Source organism: Pleurodeles waltl, chromosome 10, assembly GCF_031143425.1.
Source record: "Pleurodeles waltl isolate 20211129_DDA chromosome 10, aPleWal1.hap1.20221129, whole genome shotgun sequence".
Taxonomy (NCBI): Eukaryota; Metazoa; Chordata; class Amphibia; order Caudata; family Salamandridae; genus Pleurodeles; species Pleurodeles waltl.
The window spans coordinates 606910926-606928770 of NC_090449.1; the positions used below are offsets into that span (position 1 = coordinate 606910926).

Below are 17845 nucleotides of genomic sequence, written 5' to 3' on the forward strand. Positions count from 1 at the left end.
AACACCCTACGTCTTGTATCCTTACAGCGAAGCCTGACAACGTAGGCTATAAAAACTGGAAAGTCTGAAGTTGTGACACGGGTCACGCAAAAGGCGTGTATAATTTCTCCTGCGCCTTTGTTGTCTTTGGCAGATTAAGCCACTTTTAAGGTTCTCAGATAACCTGTATCACTCAGTCAGTGCATGCACTGTCTTCTACTCTTTCCCTGGTAGAAACATTCAGACGTGCATTTATCCCACCCCCTCCCCCAGTGTGTGCGAGTCTGCACAGACTGTACTCTGCTCCGGCTCCTGCTGGGGGAGGAGCAGTGGGAGCTGCCCGGGCAGGCGTCAGAGGACAAGGAGCTGCTCCGCTCTCAGACAGGAGGCGGTCTGTCTGCCCACGTCAGAGCCAGGAAGGCGGAGGCGGAGGGAGGATCTTTCCGATGAGAGGAAAGAGGCACCGCTTCTCAGCGAGAACCTCAGTACAGAGGGAGCCGGGCAGGCGGAACGGACTGCAGCTGAATGAGAGGCGCGCGCTTGGATACATTGCTCAAGAAGAACGTGCGCGCCACAGTGGCAAGAGGTGGAACTGCATGAAAGGCAGCGCGAGCCCAGGAGCTGCAGGGAGGGGGAATACGCTCTCCGCAAGTCGAAATCGGATTGGACAAGAAGGAGACCGCGCGTGCCCCTAATAGAAAGGAGGTGGAGATCGAATCTTCAAGCGGGCCTGGATAGGACTTCAGTGAGCCGCGCGCGCCCGACCTCGGACAAGGATTGGAGGAGACGTGGAGGATCGTCAAGCACGCGCAGCTGCCGGGAGAGCCAGCAGTTTTAGGAGCCTTGCACTAGCTCCAGCAACCAGCAGAGGAGGAGGAGGACGGGAGGGCGGCAGGCCTCTCTGGCCCTTCGCGGCGGCCATGAGCAGATAGAAGGATAGCTTCGGAGGGGAGACCACGGACTGGGGGTCTTCCCAGACTGTCCCAGGAGATCCGAGACCCGCAGTCCGCGATGATCTCCAGGGAACAGGTAGGTGCTTGCAACCCGCTTCGGATACATTTGTGTTAGATGATAACCCGCTTCCATTCTCGTCACCGGGATTGCCTCTGCATGCCCTAGGGTTTAATGCGTATGCTGCGTGATTGTTTAAGCCCTGCAGCCTTCTCGGGGGTCGGCGGTGCTTGTGTCTGGCAATGGCGAGAAGCAGCAGCGAGACTTCGATTTAGCGAGAACACTACAGGCACTTTGCTGCCTGGTGCACAGGCTGCTGCTACCACTCCTCGTACTGTTAGGCTTTCCAGTTCTTGGAAGGTACTCCTGGGTTTCTGGACTAGCAGTATGCTAGAACGCCTTCAGGTGGCAGTGGTGAGCAGTAATTTACCTATTTCAGCAGCGTACATGAGCGCCCCCAGAGGGTGTCGGCGAGCGGTAGTATAGTGTTCCAGCGGTGAATTAATGCCCCCAGTGGTGGTGGCAGTGAGTGGCGAGCTTTCACTGACCGGGCCGTGAGTGTTGTTACTGTGCCAAATTCACGACACTTGGCTTTTTTTTGGGTGGGGGGCGGAAGGGGTGACTGTTCAACCTGTCTGCAGGTGCGCCCCGTGATAGTGTGGCTGCAGGTAGGATGTCGATGTCACCGTTAACTGTGGTCATAGATGGTTTGATGAGTTTCTCGTTCTCACAGTTCTGAGTGCCTGTCTCCGCTGGAGCTGAAGTCAAAGTAATTAAAAGTATGCAGTTTTGTGGTGTTTGGCTGCTTGGAGTTGATGTGATTGAATGCACGAGCGCCCACAGGCGGTAGAGAAGTGTCAGTGGCGCCCTTTAACTGTATTGACGTTCTTGAAGGCACCTTGATGGCAACTTCTGCAACTAAATTCGAAACGGGAGACTGCGTTATTCGTGCTGTTTTCACAGCGTTATAGATGCTTCAGCATATAGTGGCTTTAGAAATACTTTGTGGTTCTGTCTATGCATTATTGTATCATTTGAATGGCGTTTTTTTTTTCTTTGGGTCGCCATCACCTTCGTACACGGCGCTCGCTTTGAGATGTTTGGTGATTCATTCAGGACTGTTAAATTCACACGAATGATCATTGATAGTAACTGGGCACGCGCATTAAATATACACCGTTATTGCACACTCGTGCAACAGTGTGTGTCCTGTGGCACCACCCCCTACACGGACTCAAGCATGTTTTTTTTTTTTTTTAAAGCTCTCCCTTCCCCCCCGTTTCCTTCCAATATGCATGCATTATGCTTTCAGTTTTATCTACATTGCGCCTAATGCGGCCTTTTGGGTGGTATTGAGTTTTGTGCATGTGTCGATTAAACTCTTCACTATAAAGTAAAACTACCTTGGTTCCTTTCTCAAAGATGTCGAGGGGGACTTCTTATCTCTTAAAAGGAGACGTTGTTTTCAGAGTGGTCTGAGATACCCCACTTGCGTAGCTTCAGCAACTGCAGTATACTTTGATTCACTCCTTACCTCTGTAAGGAGGGGATGCTCGTCCTTGTACCGAGGAGTCCCCTTATGTGATCATGAATAATGGACATTCTTCTGTACACGCTGGGAAGGTGAAGTGACTACTCATGACTATTAGAAAGTCGTTGTAGTAAGCTGCATTAAATTGATAGCTACTAATGTAAATGCTATTCTGATATCTTAAGAGCGCTTAGGTTTGCATTTGTAATTGAAATCGATTTTTTTCTTGTTTAATTATACGTCGATTTGCCCAGCTTCTGACATGACAGTGATATACAAAAATGTCCTGTAATTGTTTATTTAAAGTGGAACTATTAATTCAGTGACGGTCTGATTTCAGTTGCACTACACTCAGATTGGTCCCAACTTTTCGGGCTCTAAGAGGGCCTTTCGTTATATAATGACAGGGTTTTTGTTGTAAAAGTAATGGGTTATGCTTCGCTTTTCCCACCAAAACCCTCGAGTCAGTGGGGCCGCCGAGCAAAGAAACTGAACGTCCCTCCAATTATTTTTTTTTCCTCGGTATCGTTTTCTATTGTTATAGCGGCGCTTGGTGGTGAATGCACGAGTTGCAATCGTCGTCTCCCTACTACTGAGATGGATGCCTGCCTAACTCGGCTCACTCTTAGTGTTAGCAGTCCAGGAGCAGAACCTCACGTCCTTACGTGTTTTTCTTCGCGACGTCGAGTTTGTAACTTTAAAGAAAACGGAAAAGCGGGAGGGTATATTTTCTAGCAGCCAAAACTTACGACTTGTGAACTTTGAAACCATCCAGTGATTCCTGGCAAATCACTTAAAAAAAAAAAAAAAAAGCGTAGCATTGATCTGGTGCTCTTTTACGGCACCCTGTTTCTCTTGGGCAAAGTTCGTGCTGTATAAAATTATAAAAATAATAAAATATTAGAGTCGCTAACAGTTTGCAAAATGAGCATGACAGTAGTTGTGATTTCGTACTTCGGGTGGGTAGCGACGTGTATTATGAAATCCTTCTGATAGATATACACGGTTCCTGCCCGTGTTTGTTTTCCTTTTTTTTTCTTTCTTTTTTTTTCTTCTTCAAGGTAGCACGTTTCGCTTTCCTGTTCGAGGAGGACCTGTGCCTCGGCTTTCGGAAGGCCTGGGCTGTGCTTTGGTAACAGTCTGGCCTGCTTTTCAAGCTGTCAGCGACAGATAATGAATAGGCCGCGGGAGGAGGGAATGTGTGAAGCTTCTCGCCTCAGCCTCTTTAGTGGAAAGTCATGTCAGAAACAGAGAAATTAGCTGTGAGTGGATAATGGTGTTTGATAACCACTTTATTACAGCTCAGGTTTCCTTTTAATGCACTTGCACAATTTATGAATTGCCAATCCTTCATTGGTTACAATAAAATATTGTCACCTCCCTAACAACCAGCCGTATTAAGAACTTGCCCATATTGTGTGCGCACGTTCAGTATGACACGTGTCTTCTGTGTTGAACGCTTAACTGATTTAGAAAACGCCATTCTTTCATAGTCCTCACCTTTGCATCAATTTCCCGCTTTAATCTATTTTCTATATTTTATTTTGATGGCCTCGGGGGAAAGGTTAGGGCACTCTGCGTTACCTCGGCTAAACCCAGTACGGTTTGATACAGCGCAGCGGGGTAGCGCCCGGCAGAGCTCACTTGTCCGCGCCTTGGTGCGCATCCCTCTGTTGAACTTTTGAATGCCCAGGCCTTCATCCCTGCTTGACCTAGATGAGTCGAGCTGTTCACGTGAAGGGAGCAGTCTGGCAATTAACTATGAATTCTTAGCATTCCATTGAGCTGGGATGACCGCTCCCACCACCGTCCCCTTCACTCCAACTTGTTGGCTTCTCACGAAATTTCAGTCCTGTAAAAGACTAATTCACTTCTGGACTAAATATTTGTTTAAAAGTGTTTATTTAGGTGAAAGGGGGCGGGGGTGGTGGGGGCGATGTGATGCCAGGAACGAATTCCTGCGAGCTGTAAACTTTAAGTTATATTAGTATTCCCAGAAATATTATGTGTGGGGGGTGAGCTACTCGTTGTTTCCTCTTCAGCAAACGGATTTGGGTCACAGCTATTCCTTTCTTTCTTTATTTTTTCCCTTTTTTTTTTTTTTTTTTTTTTCTTTTGCGGAACAGCTCTGCATGCTTTGGACATTTTTGATAAAACAATCGAGTTGAACGCATTAGGTCCTGAAGCAGGGGTTTCTCGTTTCAGTGGTGGTACTTGCGTATAAATGTAAACATGTCTCGTGAAAAAAGGAAACTGAAAATGACTTAAACCAACTAAATTGAACAGGGCACTCTAGTCTTAAATATTGGTCAACGGGCTTCCCAAGTATTACGTTGGATCATCGGCACTTTCATCGATAGGTTCATCATTTGTGAATGGAATACACGAAGCGCAGCAAACTTGTATCGGCCGGAAGTCACCGTAGGGCTGCCCTTGTGTAACCCCTGTCTGGCAGCTCCATTCCACCTCCTCTGCACGACACCTGCCGCCGGCGAAGCTGTGACGTTTTGTTGGGCTACCTCTGAGTATCTGGGAGGCAGATACGCGTTCTTGGCTGACCGAACGCCTTCCTCCAAACTCCTAGCTGTAATTAATCTTTGCGTAGCGCAAGGTACCTCTGATTGTCAACTACGAGTGAAGTTAACTATTGTGAACTTGAAGCTCGCTGCGTCTCTTATCTAGTGCGCCTGAAAATGAGGTGATGTTATGTGGAACTGAAACACCTGTCCAGGTGTTGAAAATCAGTAGCCATCGAGAGGTTCGGTAACCTTATGGCTACTGAGTGACCTACATGACCTCCTAACTCCAAGTTACATTAAGTATTCTTGGGGAAAGTGCCCTGTGGTGGTCCTCTGCATTAATAATCCTGGGCCTCTTGCTGTCCTCTCCACATCTCGTGTTAACAGTTCTCTTTCTTTGTGTATTTGAGGCGTGCTAGATTTATCTATAAGGGATGACCCATTGGCACTCCTGGTAGCATATATATGTAGCCACAAATGGCACCTACGGGTACCACATATACACACGTTAATGCGAAAAGCTGCCTCTGGTGGGAATGGTTCATTGGTGTGACATAGCGTGGATTTAACAAAATTGGTGGTTTCTTTTGTCGGTGCAAAGAGGACCCACCCCAGCCCAGCAAATGGTGAGCGAGATAGAGTTGGGGTGGGTGGTGTGAGGGAGATGGAGTAGGTGTGTTGTTGGGGTAAGGTTGTAGTCTAATCATTTCTGAAATGGATGGCTGAAAAGTTGTTGTGAGTAGTTTACTGAAGCATGTGATGGTGGGGATTGGTTACAGTGAGTTGATAGATGTACCACTGGCATTTCTGAACAAATGGGCCCATGCATGGATGAGGTTCTGTTTCTCCAGACGCAGGAGTAGTAGATTGCTTGTGCATGAGAAGTAATAGCTTGTTGTTGAGGTAGCTTGTTTTCCCTGTTGAAATGGCCTTATGTGCAACAGCATCAGTTGAATTTTAATCAGGGTTATGGTAACTCTCTTGCTCCATCGTAGCACATCTTTACCATATGGTGCCATCTAGTCTGTAGTTGTGGAACGTCTTTACCTGGTGGTGTATCTGTAGCTCCAGCCACCTATGTTGTATTACTCATCTTAGTAGTTTTGTCTGCTCTCCTGCTGTGTAACTTTCCTCATCTTCTGCAGAAGCATGTTGGCTCTGTGCCTGTAGGAATAGAACCCACTGGCACTGGCCACTTAAAATCGTTGCACAGTGGCTCAACATGTGGTCGAGTCCGCTAAAGGCTATCTAGATAAATCTTTACTATCATGTAATTGGGAGACCGAAGTTCTTAACAACATTCTACTTCCATTATGTGAATCTATACATTGCTGTGGGTCATGCCTGATGTACTGAGTTTGACACCTGTGTTCATCAGATGTACACGCTGGATTATTGGCACTTTTTTGGGGCGGGGGGGGGGCTCGGCACTGTTTCTCCCAGTGTGAAACGAAGTGTATCAGACGTAGAGACGCATTAATCTGTTTAATTTTTTTTATTCAATTTTTTTTTTTTATAGAGAAATTGTTCCTTTTGTGTGAGTGTATGTATATATTCATAGACATGATTCGTAAATAATGGGGCAAGCGAAAGAAACATGTAAATAAGAATAAAATAAGGTTGCTACAAGAAGGTATGGAAACTCTAAATAGGTTCATACTGGGCTCCACTACAGATGGGCTCAGTAGATATGACGTTGTGCATCAGTTACTATAACAAAGAAGATGGCGCACGACGTGGTAGGATATCCATAGGGTAACTGCATCGTCATTGTCGTAGCTCTTAAAAGTAGTTTAGGTGTTTTGGCTTGGATTTATAGTGAGGTGTGAGTCACCCCTGTGTCAAGGTGGTGCTGGCTCACGCGGCCTCTGGATCTGTGCACAAAGTTTGCAGTTTTTCGGTCATTGTAAGTCCGTTTCTTGGACCTGGCGTGAGCCCATGTTGCCTTACAATAAAGATCGTCGCCCCCGCGTGTTGTCGACCGGTGCCACTCGAGGGCTCACCTGTTTATCTCCCTGGCTGTCTCCCTTCCCGTGAAGCACCCTGGAGCTCTTTGTTCAGGGTGATAAAATAATCCCTTTCTTGGGAATGGCGCAGAAATGGGCTCTCCTGGGTTTCGGGCGCTTGCACATTAGGATACAACATGGCTGTGACATAACAAGCTGTCAGACGGCATATGTGCGCCTGTCTCTAGACGCTTTGCAAATTAGCTGCCCGTCAAGACACAGGCGGCGGGGAGTGAATAATGATTGCTGTATCTGACGCCGTGCGCTGCCAGAGCGCGCTAGTGATTCCTGCTTCTCCCGGAGCTGGGCCACCTCCGAGAAGGTGATATCTTGGCTGTGAAGACACTTCTGCATGTAACAGAAGGGGGAACGAGCGGTGATTGCAAGGTCTTAAGATAAGAGCATTCCGGAATTAATATTTTTCAGTTTTACGTATTGTAAAACTAGGGCAATGGGTGAATTTAGAGGTGCTTAGTTTAGGAACAGGATTAGCACTTTTTATATTCTTGGTAAAACAACCATCACCCCCTAACTCCCCCCCCCCCCCCCCCAAAAAAAAAGAATCACCTCTATACTCAAAGTAGTAGTACGTGTGATCTTAAGTTCTCAGTGGAGTTTTAACTGTATGAATGACCTGAAAACCAAAATAAACAGCTTCTTTTGCATATGGCTGAGACCATATTTCTTTCAAGTTTTTGCACGACAGGTGTCGTTTTCCGCTTTAGACGAACTGTGACTCAATGTAAAACGTATTTTCATCCAGAATGGGCAGATTACTTCCAGGGTTCGTGGTTCACGGGCCTAAATCTTGTGTTCCCTGCGCGGGCTCTATTTTCGACTTTTCAGATGAGGGTGTAAAACCCACCGGGTACCTCACAGGGAAGCTGCGCCCGTGTCTGTGTGAGGCAGGTGTTTTGAGTGGCGCTGCGTTAGTCGTCGTATGTCTGTCACGAATCACAACAGAGAGCCATCTGTTCAATCCGAGGGACTCCCCCTGGCAGATAGCAAACAAACTTGTCCGACTGGTCTGCGGAGCGTACAGGCATGCGACCTGTGGTGGAGCTGAATAATTAGCCGCGCAGGTAAAGTTTAGAGGGCCAAGAATATGGCTTTAGGGTAAAAGTGCCACGGTCGTAGGTGGGCCTGTTGGGTGTTGGTATGTTATTTAAGCAGAGGTTTCTGCTCATCTCGTTTTGTACTCGTATGTAGGTGGATAAATGGTTGTCAGGTGCTTATTAGTCCGTGATGGCTGGTTATGCAGCACAGCCCATCTGTTCTGGATCCCTTCCAAAAAAAAAAAAACGTAAAACCGCCTCTGATCGGAGGCTCTGGGTTGTGTATTTTTCGTTGTAACTAGTCGTGGGAGCTTTCCAAGGTGGAGCTCTGCGGTTGATGGTGCTCTGTTGCAAACGTTTTGGGAAACGCTAACTCTTGTATCCGTCTCGCGATAATTGAGTTGACTGTTAGATAATTGATATTCGTGAAACTGAGAGTTCACGAACTCTGAGCAGTCCTCGTCAGAATATTCGGACTCTTGAATTTTAGGTGTCTAATGCATCTACATCCGAAAACGTAAGGACTCTGGAAGGTATTAAAGTGAACTATTCGCTCTGAGAGGTGGAGCGGTGGGAGCTCACCCGGTGGTATTGCACCTACTTTCCCAACATTAAAATCCCACCTCGCCTCTCGCAGCACTCCTACATAACTAAAACCTTATCTCTGATTTATTCCTGTAGCGAAGCTTCAGATGAATGTACCTGGTTGTCTGTCAGTCAAACCCGCAGTTGCTTGTTGCTGTAATCCACCAAAAATATAATGTTCTCGAGTACAACAGCCGTGGTTCCTGTACTCCTACAAACAAACTCTCGTTAACGCAGCAGGCAGCCTTTTGGAGATTGCAGCCAAGAAACTACTGAACTGACTACTGAGGCGAGCGCCTCCAGCCTCCTCCGCAGCTCTAGTGGGGATATTCCTAGAACTTCCGCCCACCTCTTGCGTAAAGGAAGTTTCTAAATTTACCCAGCGCTTGTCATGGATTCTCGCTCCACTCGCGCATGCGCATACAGCCGACTCGCGTCATCTTCCAGTAATAGGCGCTTTTTCCCCTGCTGAAAGTTACAGCCTTCTTTTAGTAATGTCATGCTTTTACAGTAAGCGTCTGTTTTCCTAGGATGCGTTTGTCTTGAAGATGAGACGTGGGTTGTTTACGCATGGGGAGCTGGCTTGGGCGAGGACTGCGTGAAATTATGTACTTTTTTAATTGAGCAGGTTACAAACCTATTTTGCTACATCCCTGTCTTGAATCGTGGAATTAAAAGTACAGCTACTTAAAGCGTTCAACAGGAATTGTCTACATATATATAACTAGAAATGTATTTTGATTGCCCTTTTAGAGAGAACAAGTTCAATTTTGACCAAAACTAACATCTGGGTCTCTGCAGCCATTTGAGTGCCTAGCGAATCAGACATGTTTAGTATGGAAATGTGCGGTTGATCATTCAGTTCGCTTGAGCAAACACTGCCCCGATGTAGACTAGTTTAGCAGTGAGGACGCCGCTATATGAAACGGCCCAGTGGCATTCATTGCTCTCATTTTAAGTAACCTTCTTGAAATGCGGGCATTTTTTAAAAATTGGTTTTAAATCTTTGAAAGTTGATGTGGGATTTATTGGGAATTTTGGACAGGCGATGAAGAATCGATGGGTAACGTGTAACCTATTTTTTTTAAAAGTGTTTGTACTTGTACTGAAAGGCTCCAATTAATACGCGCCTCCGACTCGCGTTTCCCTGGGGGCATGTTGCTTGTAAATCATGCTTGGGGATTGCTTCCAGTAGACTGGCAGCCAGCCTGCCTATTTGCTTTTTTAAATCTAATTAGACTGACTCTTGGGCGCTAACTAAGTGGAAAGTGGTCGAGAAAGCTAGTAATGGTAAGGACCCCGTTTAGATTTGAGCCCGCGTTTGTACATCTCCCCCCCCCCCCCCCCCCCACCACACACACACACACACACGCACACGCACGCACGCACTCTCTCGCTCTCTCACTTCTGATAATGGCCTTCATGGCAGTAACTTAGGTTGAGACAGCTGAGGCGGCGTGTGCCGCACCGCGCTGGGGCTTCTGGGACGGCGAGTGTTCGCGCGCTCAGGTGCTGTCTGGAGAGTGCGGTGGACGGTGGCAGAGGCACTCCTGTGAAATGAGCAGCTCTCTGCACCCCTACGGGAGGGGAGGGCTGCAGTCCTGTTGCACTGCTCTTTTAAGTGGCCCAGTTCAGTCTGGTTTGTGCAGCTGTCTGTGCTGGTTGTTAGTAAGCAACATAAACACTTCTGCAATGATGATGTGTAGTAAACAGCAGACTTGTGATAAGATAAAATTGTTTGACCAAAATACACACCACATACCCTATCCACCTCTCATTGCTAAATAAAAATCACATTGGTTATGAAATTTCTCAATAGGTGTTCAGTAGTAACATTCTATTAATGTAATAAGAATTAAGCTCCGAATATCCGCTGTTCATTGTGTTTTCCGTTTGAGCCATCATGTGGGACGATATCCCAAGCATGCCGTCTCCCCTGAAAGGCCAGGGGCAGAGTCACTCCGATGTCCGGCATGACACGACTGTCTCTGTGCGACCCCTCCAAGCCAGTGAGATCCTTTGGCCTATTACGAAAATCCGGGCCATAATTGTTCTCCACGTGTAGTCCACTTCTACTGCATTGACCACCGTTTTCCCTGGCTTCTTTGTAATGTCTCGACTCAGCATTCTCTTCTTTTCCCTCCACAGGTAGCCTTTGAAAAGTCAACCTGCGCCATGAGTGGGCTCCTGAAAAGAAAATACGCCGAACTCGAGGATGACCCCGCGTACAGCTCGTCGTCCTCCCCTTCCTCCTCCTCTGTGGCCTCCTCGAGCTGGGATTCCGACGAGGAGAACTCCGGCCCGGACACCGTGACCAGCACTGCCTTAATCCTCCGTGATTTCACCCGTACGTATCCCAGCCCGGCTGTGCGCCGCACACTTTGGGTCGGGGGTGGCTTGGAAGGGGGGCGAGGGACTACTTACTGACTTGCCATAGTGTCCATTATGAGATGCTACAGAACTCCGAAGTACATTTCTGCCGCATAATAGGATGCACGGCTCAAGGTTATATAATTTACTGGACTTTATCCTGCTACCATTTGTCGCAGGAGTCATAAATGCTACGTTTCACTTCCGCAGGAAGGATTTCTAATCCTATTAGGCCTTGTTGTCTTGCATGACTGCATGTTCTACCATTTTTGGGGTTAATCCATTGTGCCTGCCAGTCTGTCTCGTGCGTGAAGCCAGCAGCCAGTCCTCATGGCATATCTGCTGTCACCAGCATGTCCTGGCAATTTTTTAATAGCGACTATCAGGGTAGAGAAGGGGATGAACTTATTTACCCTTTTTACCATTTAATTCTTCTCATCTGTTATCGGCTTCTTGGCAGGTGCGTCGCCACGTTTCATTCAAATGCATAAAAAAACAGCTTCACTCCTAGTTACCTGCGTGGTCTACTCCCTGCAGGTCGGTGCATGCAGGTAGGTGGCAGCGTGGCTGGGAGTACTTTCCAACGCACCCAAAGTGCTAACTTACATAGCAGCCCCATGGATGGTAGTCCGAACCAAGATGTTCAGATGGTGGCATCATTGTGGAAAGTCTTTCAAGCTCTAGTACTAGAATAGGTCCTCTTCCATACAGCTTTCTGTATTTTTACTGATCAGAGGCCTGAGCGGGTTGGTGGTGGGGACCGAATGCTGTACTTCCTCCAGGTTTCAGTGTGCCTTGATAGTAGCATTAAAGGCACAATCTGGAAGTGCTTTCTCGAAGACGCATTCCAACTTGCATTTTTGCCTTGAAGGCAAAGGTTTTAAATTGCACACCGGTTCCAGTCGTCCTGTGTACCGTAACGTGGGACATGCTGTGAGACGACAATGTGTTAATTGACAACCTCTGACGTGTTGTCTTAGAGCTGTTGGGGAAAATCATCAGATAAAATGTCCTTAAGCCAAACAACGACACGCAAATGCAGGAAAGGAGTTATTTTACCGCATTCCAGCACTGAAACAAAAACACCCAAGAGGAGTGTGTTTAAAGACATTGACGATAAATGCACAGGTGAATTTCAGCACCTGTCCAACATAGTCATTGTTTTCTAATCGTCGGCAATACACTTCTAAAATCAATTTACAGGGAATGCATTTGTCCGGAGAGATCATAGCATCTGAATGAACGGACTGGGTTCCTTGTCTGGTGTCTCGGTGCGTTTCGTGTGCTGGGAGGGCTGGAGGGGCGGTCAGTGTTAACTGCCCGCCCATGTTCCCGGCGATCCCCCGCCTTTCGCGTTTGGAGAGGACAGGGCGTGTACCAGCTCTCTTTGCTCTCTGATGTTTTCTTGGGCTTTGCGCTGCCTTTAAATGTAAGCCCCCCCCCCCCCTCAAAAAAAAGCCGACCGCAAATGTAGTGGCTCGTATAAAAGATTCGCGCTTCCTTGAGAGTGTGGTCCGTACCTAGTGCACGCCCCCACCCCACCGGAAAGCCTCCTCCTCTGCGCGGTCTGGAGACAGTCACCCTAAGGCCCATGGAAAGCAGACCAGTCAGCAGTGATGACACTCGCCGCGACTGCTCACTAGGAGGAGCTAGAGCTTTGCATTTGGCCGCATTATTATGTTGCCTTGATTCAACTTGTTGCAGATTCCGCACTCACTGCACGCAGATAGTAAATATTTCAACTGAAACGCAACTTAAGATCAAACCCTTTATTTTTCTAACCTCCCGTTAAAAACAATTGGAGTTAAACATATTTTGTTCCCTTCTACCGTGCTTTCATTAAGGGGGCATCTAGAGAATTATGTCACAACAGGTCTCAAGCGGACATAAAAAACAGGAGCCCACTGGAATTTCAGCTGTTGGGATTGTTAACGATGCAGGGAAGGGTAAGGGGAACTGCTCCTTTTATTGTATGTCTAGAAAGTTCAGCGGAGAGCCCTCCCTGACAAAGGGTCTGCTGTAGTCTTACGTGGTGTCACCCGGGCTCTGAATGGCTTCCTTTTGTTTTCTAGTAATGCACTGGCTTCTAGTCCTCGCCTCCCCTTTCCAGAAGCTCTTTTCCAGCTGATCTCTTGTGAGGCAGCTGCGGAAGTCTTCTTTTTTCCCAGTGAGCAGTCACAAAAACTGCCCTATCGCTGCTGGTGGGTCTGCTTGTGATAAAGTCCTGGTATGCCACTGGCTTCAGAGACTGTCTGTGACTCACGTAGAAGACATTCACGTTGCAAATACGGATATTTAGAAATTCTCGTTCAAGTCCAGTGCTGTTTCTACAAAAAAAACAAAAACAAAATCTTCCTCTTTTAAAGATTATTCTCAGCAAAACGTATTTATTTTACTAGATCAAAAGTATAGTCGTGTGTTCCTATCCAGGCACACAGTTGACAAACCCTTGTTTATCAGGGTCTTCCTAACGGAGGTTTTTGTCAGTGGTTTTAATGCTTCCCACCAGTCGCCCTGATTTTGAGTAAACGAGAGGACGTATTTTTTCAACACTGCAGAGTGAATCAACCCTTGCCACTTTCTGGCCGAATAGAATGTTCATTGTTTCCTCTCCCAGTAACTTTTCATACTGGCGCTGGGTCTGCTTTCTGTGTCTCCTGCTTATGGAAGCTGCTTCCTTTTAGGCAGCAAACTTTATTTCTCCGTGTTTTTGATTAGTTCAAGTGTATGTGTGTTGGGGGATAGTAGATAATAAGGAATAAAAAGTGACCTAGGACAGCTCGGCCCTAGTCTAGTTGACCTGTGAACCACTAGATCGCATCTCCAACGGAGATTGAATTTCCAGCCTTTCAGGGCAGGACATGGACCATGGGAACCTACTTTTACCGCCCCACACTCGACTGCCCTAAGCACGAAGATCAGTGTCTTTGGATGCAGTTTACCCAAACATGAATTCAAGGAAGCAGATAATGTGTGATGTAGTATATTCCCTTGATGTTTTGACCCTTGTAATATGGGGGTGCTTGACTAACTCCCTGAGCTGTTGTTCATACACCGCTATTGTTCTTGGATTGTATCTAGAATACACATTGGATAGAAAGTTATTCTGCAATGCTCATGTGTGCGTTTTTGTTTTTTTGTTTTTAAAGCTACGTCCATTCTCAAGAAGGCAAAACGAATCAAGCGGAACAAAGTGGACTTCGACCGGGTCACTGTGTTCTACTTTCCCCGCTGCCAGGGGTTCACCAGCGTCCCCAGCCGCGGCGGCTGCACCCTGGGCATGGTGAGCAGGCACTCTTCATGCAGGCACTTCACTCTCGCCGAATTCTCGAAGGAGCAGGAGAGCTGTCGGCGGGAGAAAATCAAGGAGCGCTTAAAAGAGGAGAAACTGCAGGCTCTGAAATGGAAGGTATGGTGGCGCCTTTTATCTGGTTTAACATTGTGCGTCTAAATGTTGACTTTGGCTTACATCTGTAAGAGGACAATGTTGCCTTGACTAGTGCCTCATGTAGCTCAGTGGGTGTATTTTGGGTCTTTAGTGATTTGTGGTAATAACAAGCATTTGCACTGCAGTGGGTCTCACGTTTGCTCCAGCTAGAGCTATTGGTGTTGTAAATTCCTCACTGGACTTTTCTTGTCGCATAAATTGAAAATGAAGAGTTAAACATTAGTTGACACAAGCAAGTTGATTCAAAGCTCCATAAGTTTGCGTGCGAAGGAGAGACACAAAAAGAAATTTCGCTCACAGATATCGGTAATAGTGCAATTCTCTATGTAACCGGTCAGTCTGCAAATCGGTAACAAAACCCTCCCCAAGGAGGGACAACTAAAGCATTTACCAATAACAAAGAATTTTTAAAAGGCAAGCCTACGAACAGTGAAAGTGATGGGCGTGAGGTGGGGGTGGTTAAAAAGCCACAATACTTACAACTGGTCGACTGCTTGCGCGCTTCACCTAAAAATAGTGGTTTATGGAGGATGTCAGGCAGATTATAGTCTTTAGACATCTAAATGTCTTAATCGCCTTAAGTCACCAAGTCTAAGTTGTTTTATTTTTCACCTTCAAGGGTCTAGGACTACGTTTTTAATTTTTATTCTTTTAAGCAGCTGGTGTTAAATCTCTGACTCCTATTCAGACTTGAACTTAAGAGCGCCCGTTGCTGCTCAGAGTAATGTAGTGGTATTTTGTGTGTTAGTGGATGTTTGTGTGCTGCAATCTATGCAGAACATATATTAATAGTGCCTTTTTGATACTTAGTTAACCATGAACGGTACTAAAGAGTCTGAAGAGGCCAATCGCCTCACCACGGATGACATCTCGGATGACGACATTGATGTGAACAACGTTGAAGTGGAGGAAGGTTTTTTCCTGCAGCCCTTCCCTGCCAAGAAGCGGCGCGCACTGCTGAAAGCGGTTGGTGTGAAGAAGATCGACAAAGAGGAAAAACGTGAGCTGCACAACATTCGCCTGTCGCGGGAAGACTGCGGCTGCGACTGCCAGGAGTTCTGCGAGCCCGAGACCTGCAGCTGCAGCTTAGCAGGAATCAAGTGTCAGGTATGGGTACACATTTGCCCGAAACGGTAACGAGGGCATATCGACAATTGTGAACTTTCTACAGCAACTGAGGGCTTTGTCCATCTGTGCATCTACAGATCCTCAATTCCTCTATTATTGATTGAATTCTATGTTGCAAAAATAGTTCCGTTTTTTTAAAAGTCCTTGCCCTACGCTGAACTTCACAAATGTAAGTTGAGGGAGCATCTTATCTGGTGGGAGTCTTAGATGTGGGTGAATTAGGATTTGCAAGGTGGTCCATGTACATTTCTCTCCATCATACCCCCCCCCCCTCCTGAAACCAGAGGTGCTTCGTGGCACTTAAATAATCTTCTACCTCTGCTGTTCTGCCTTCTTTCTGCCCTTTGCATTCGAAATCTGGATTTTATCTCTGCTGCTATTCTGGATTCTCCAACTCCTCTTCCAGCTTAAATATTTGGTTCTGCTGAACCTCAGGCTATCTGATTATCTGTTAGCATATCCAGCGCTCCTTCCTTCTTTCCTCGCTTTGCTCACGAATGCTTCACCTGCTAAACGTTTTTGCCCTGCTTTCGGATGTGTTCATTTGGGTAGTTAGTAGCCTGCAGGATGTGCGGAGTTGATTAGGCCACCGAAAACCGCAACCCGATGCCACAAGTGTTAGCTTAAGTTACAAAGGTAAATCTTTATTGACATTTTGTTCTTGCTGTTTCAGATGGATCACACATCGTTTCCCTGTGGTTGTTCTAAGGATGGCTGTGGGAACAGAGAAGGAAGGATAGAATTCAACCAGGCCAGGGTGCAGACTCACCATATCCACACCATCATGAAACTAGAACTGGAACAGAAGCAGCAGACTGAGGAGAGGCCCATGGAGCATGATCTGTCCTTCCACGACCGACTCCACCCGTTTGGCATCCCCACAGAAAAAAGTGTGTTTGAAGAAAGGGACGTTTCCCTTGCTCCTTCATTTCAGTTCAGCATTGACCTCGGAGCTGTCGGGGAGAACAGCTGCAGCAGCGATATGACTGACTCGTCCGTCTCGTCAAACCAGAGTGAGGACTCTGAAGAGCAAGATGAAGCCGTCATGTCCGATAAGTCCCAGTCTGATGTTGATGATGAAAACCTGGCGAGAATCCTTCACTTCAATGACTCCGAGAATGAGGAAACCAGCAGTGATTGTCAAGACAACCTGAGCTACTTTCACGCTGATGACTTCTTTTGCGACAATATAGATGACCAGCATGGGTCAAATGTTGGGAAACTGGGCAGCGAGAACTACTACAGCCATTTATCAAACATTTCAAACTGCTTAGATGAAAATGCCAACCAGGATGCAAGCTTCTTTTTAGATGGTACAGCATCAACTCTGTCTGATGGGCCACCCTACCCATCTTCACCAGCAGAACATTGCTCAAAGAGCTACACTGATCTCAGTTTATCCTCTGACTCGTTTGACTTCTTTCAGTCCTATTCAGACTACAACCTTGGACCGCTGTATAACTCTTTAAAGGAATATGAGAACCTGGACAACTTTTCCGCTTTGCAGTTCCAGCTGCCAACCTTCCCTGGCTTTTCCCAACAGGGCGACCAGAGTACATGTTTTCTGGAATCTTTAATTGGCCTCTCTGAATCCGTTCCAGAAACCCCTGCCCCTTTTACAGACAATCAACTCCTGGAAGATGCAATCAAGTCCTCGCTGATAGAAACTGTGAAGGTATAGAAGTGGAGGCAGACTCGAACAGTGAAATCCAATCTTTAAATTATTCTCGAACACATTCTCCGCAGGAAACAAATCTGCATTGAGAACTTTCTCTGAGGTTTACATGGAATTGTTTGTTCATCCTGGCCTTTCTAGAACACAGCTATTTTGGAATACTATTTCTACACTGTAGCCATTTGGTGTACGGATTTCTTATGAGCCTCATGGGGTTTGTTCGGGTATGTGAGGGGAGGGGGAGGGTCGCAAAAAAAAAAAAAAACTGAGCTGTGACTTGCACAGAAAGGTACATGTGAAGTTTTTGTGTTTCAGTTAAAAACAAATCTATGGTTGAAGCAACTGTTGGCATAATACAAAAACTCAAACTTTTCGAAAAACATTACATATTTATTTTTTACGTAAAGAAATGCTAAAGAGCTACAATACACTACTCCCTTTTCTGCTGGCAGTTTACAGTAACGCCCCAGTCCATACTGCTCCATTGGGGTTTCTATTTTTTTGGTACAAATTCCAAGATTCTATTGCAATCGGCCTCAGAAGCCCAAGTGCACGAGAATATTTATTTGAATACCTCTTATGTATTAGATTCACAATC

At 46.5% G+C, this 17845-nt stretch overlaps 1 protein-coding gene across 1 annotated transcript; it reads left to right on the forward strand.

Annotated features, from left to right (window-relative positions):
• The first annotated feature begins 463 nt into the window (after window positions 1-463).
• CSRNP1 (cysteine and serine rich nuclear protein 1) lies at window positions 464-17497 on the forward strand. The gene is made up of 5 exons (XM_069211074.1): window positions 464-1008; window positions 10775-10973; window positions 14146-14405; window positions 15255-15551; window positions 16246-17497. The coding sequence occupies exons 1-5, from the start codon at window positions 991-993 to the stop codon at window positions 17251-17253; spliced, it is 1782 nt and encodes a 593-aa protein (XP_069067175.1). The 5' UTR covers window positions 464-990; the 3' UTR covers window positions 17254-17497.
• The last annotated feature ends 348 nt before the right edge of the window (window positions 17498-17845 follow it).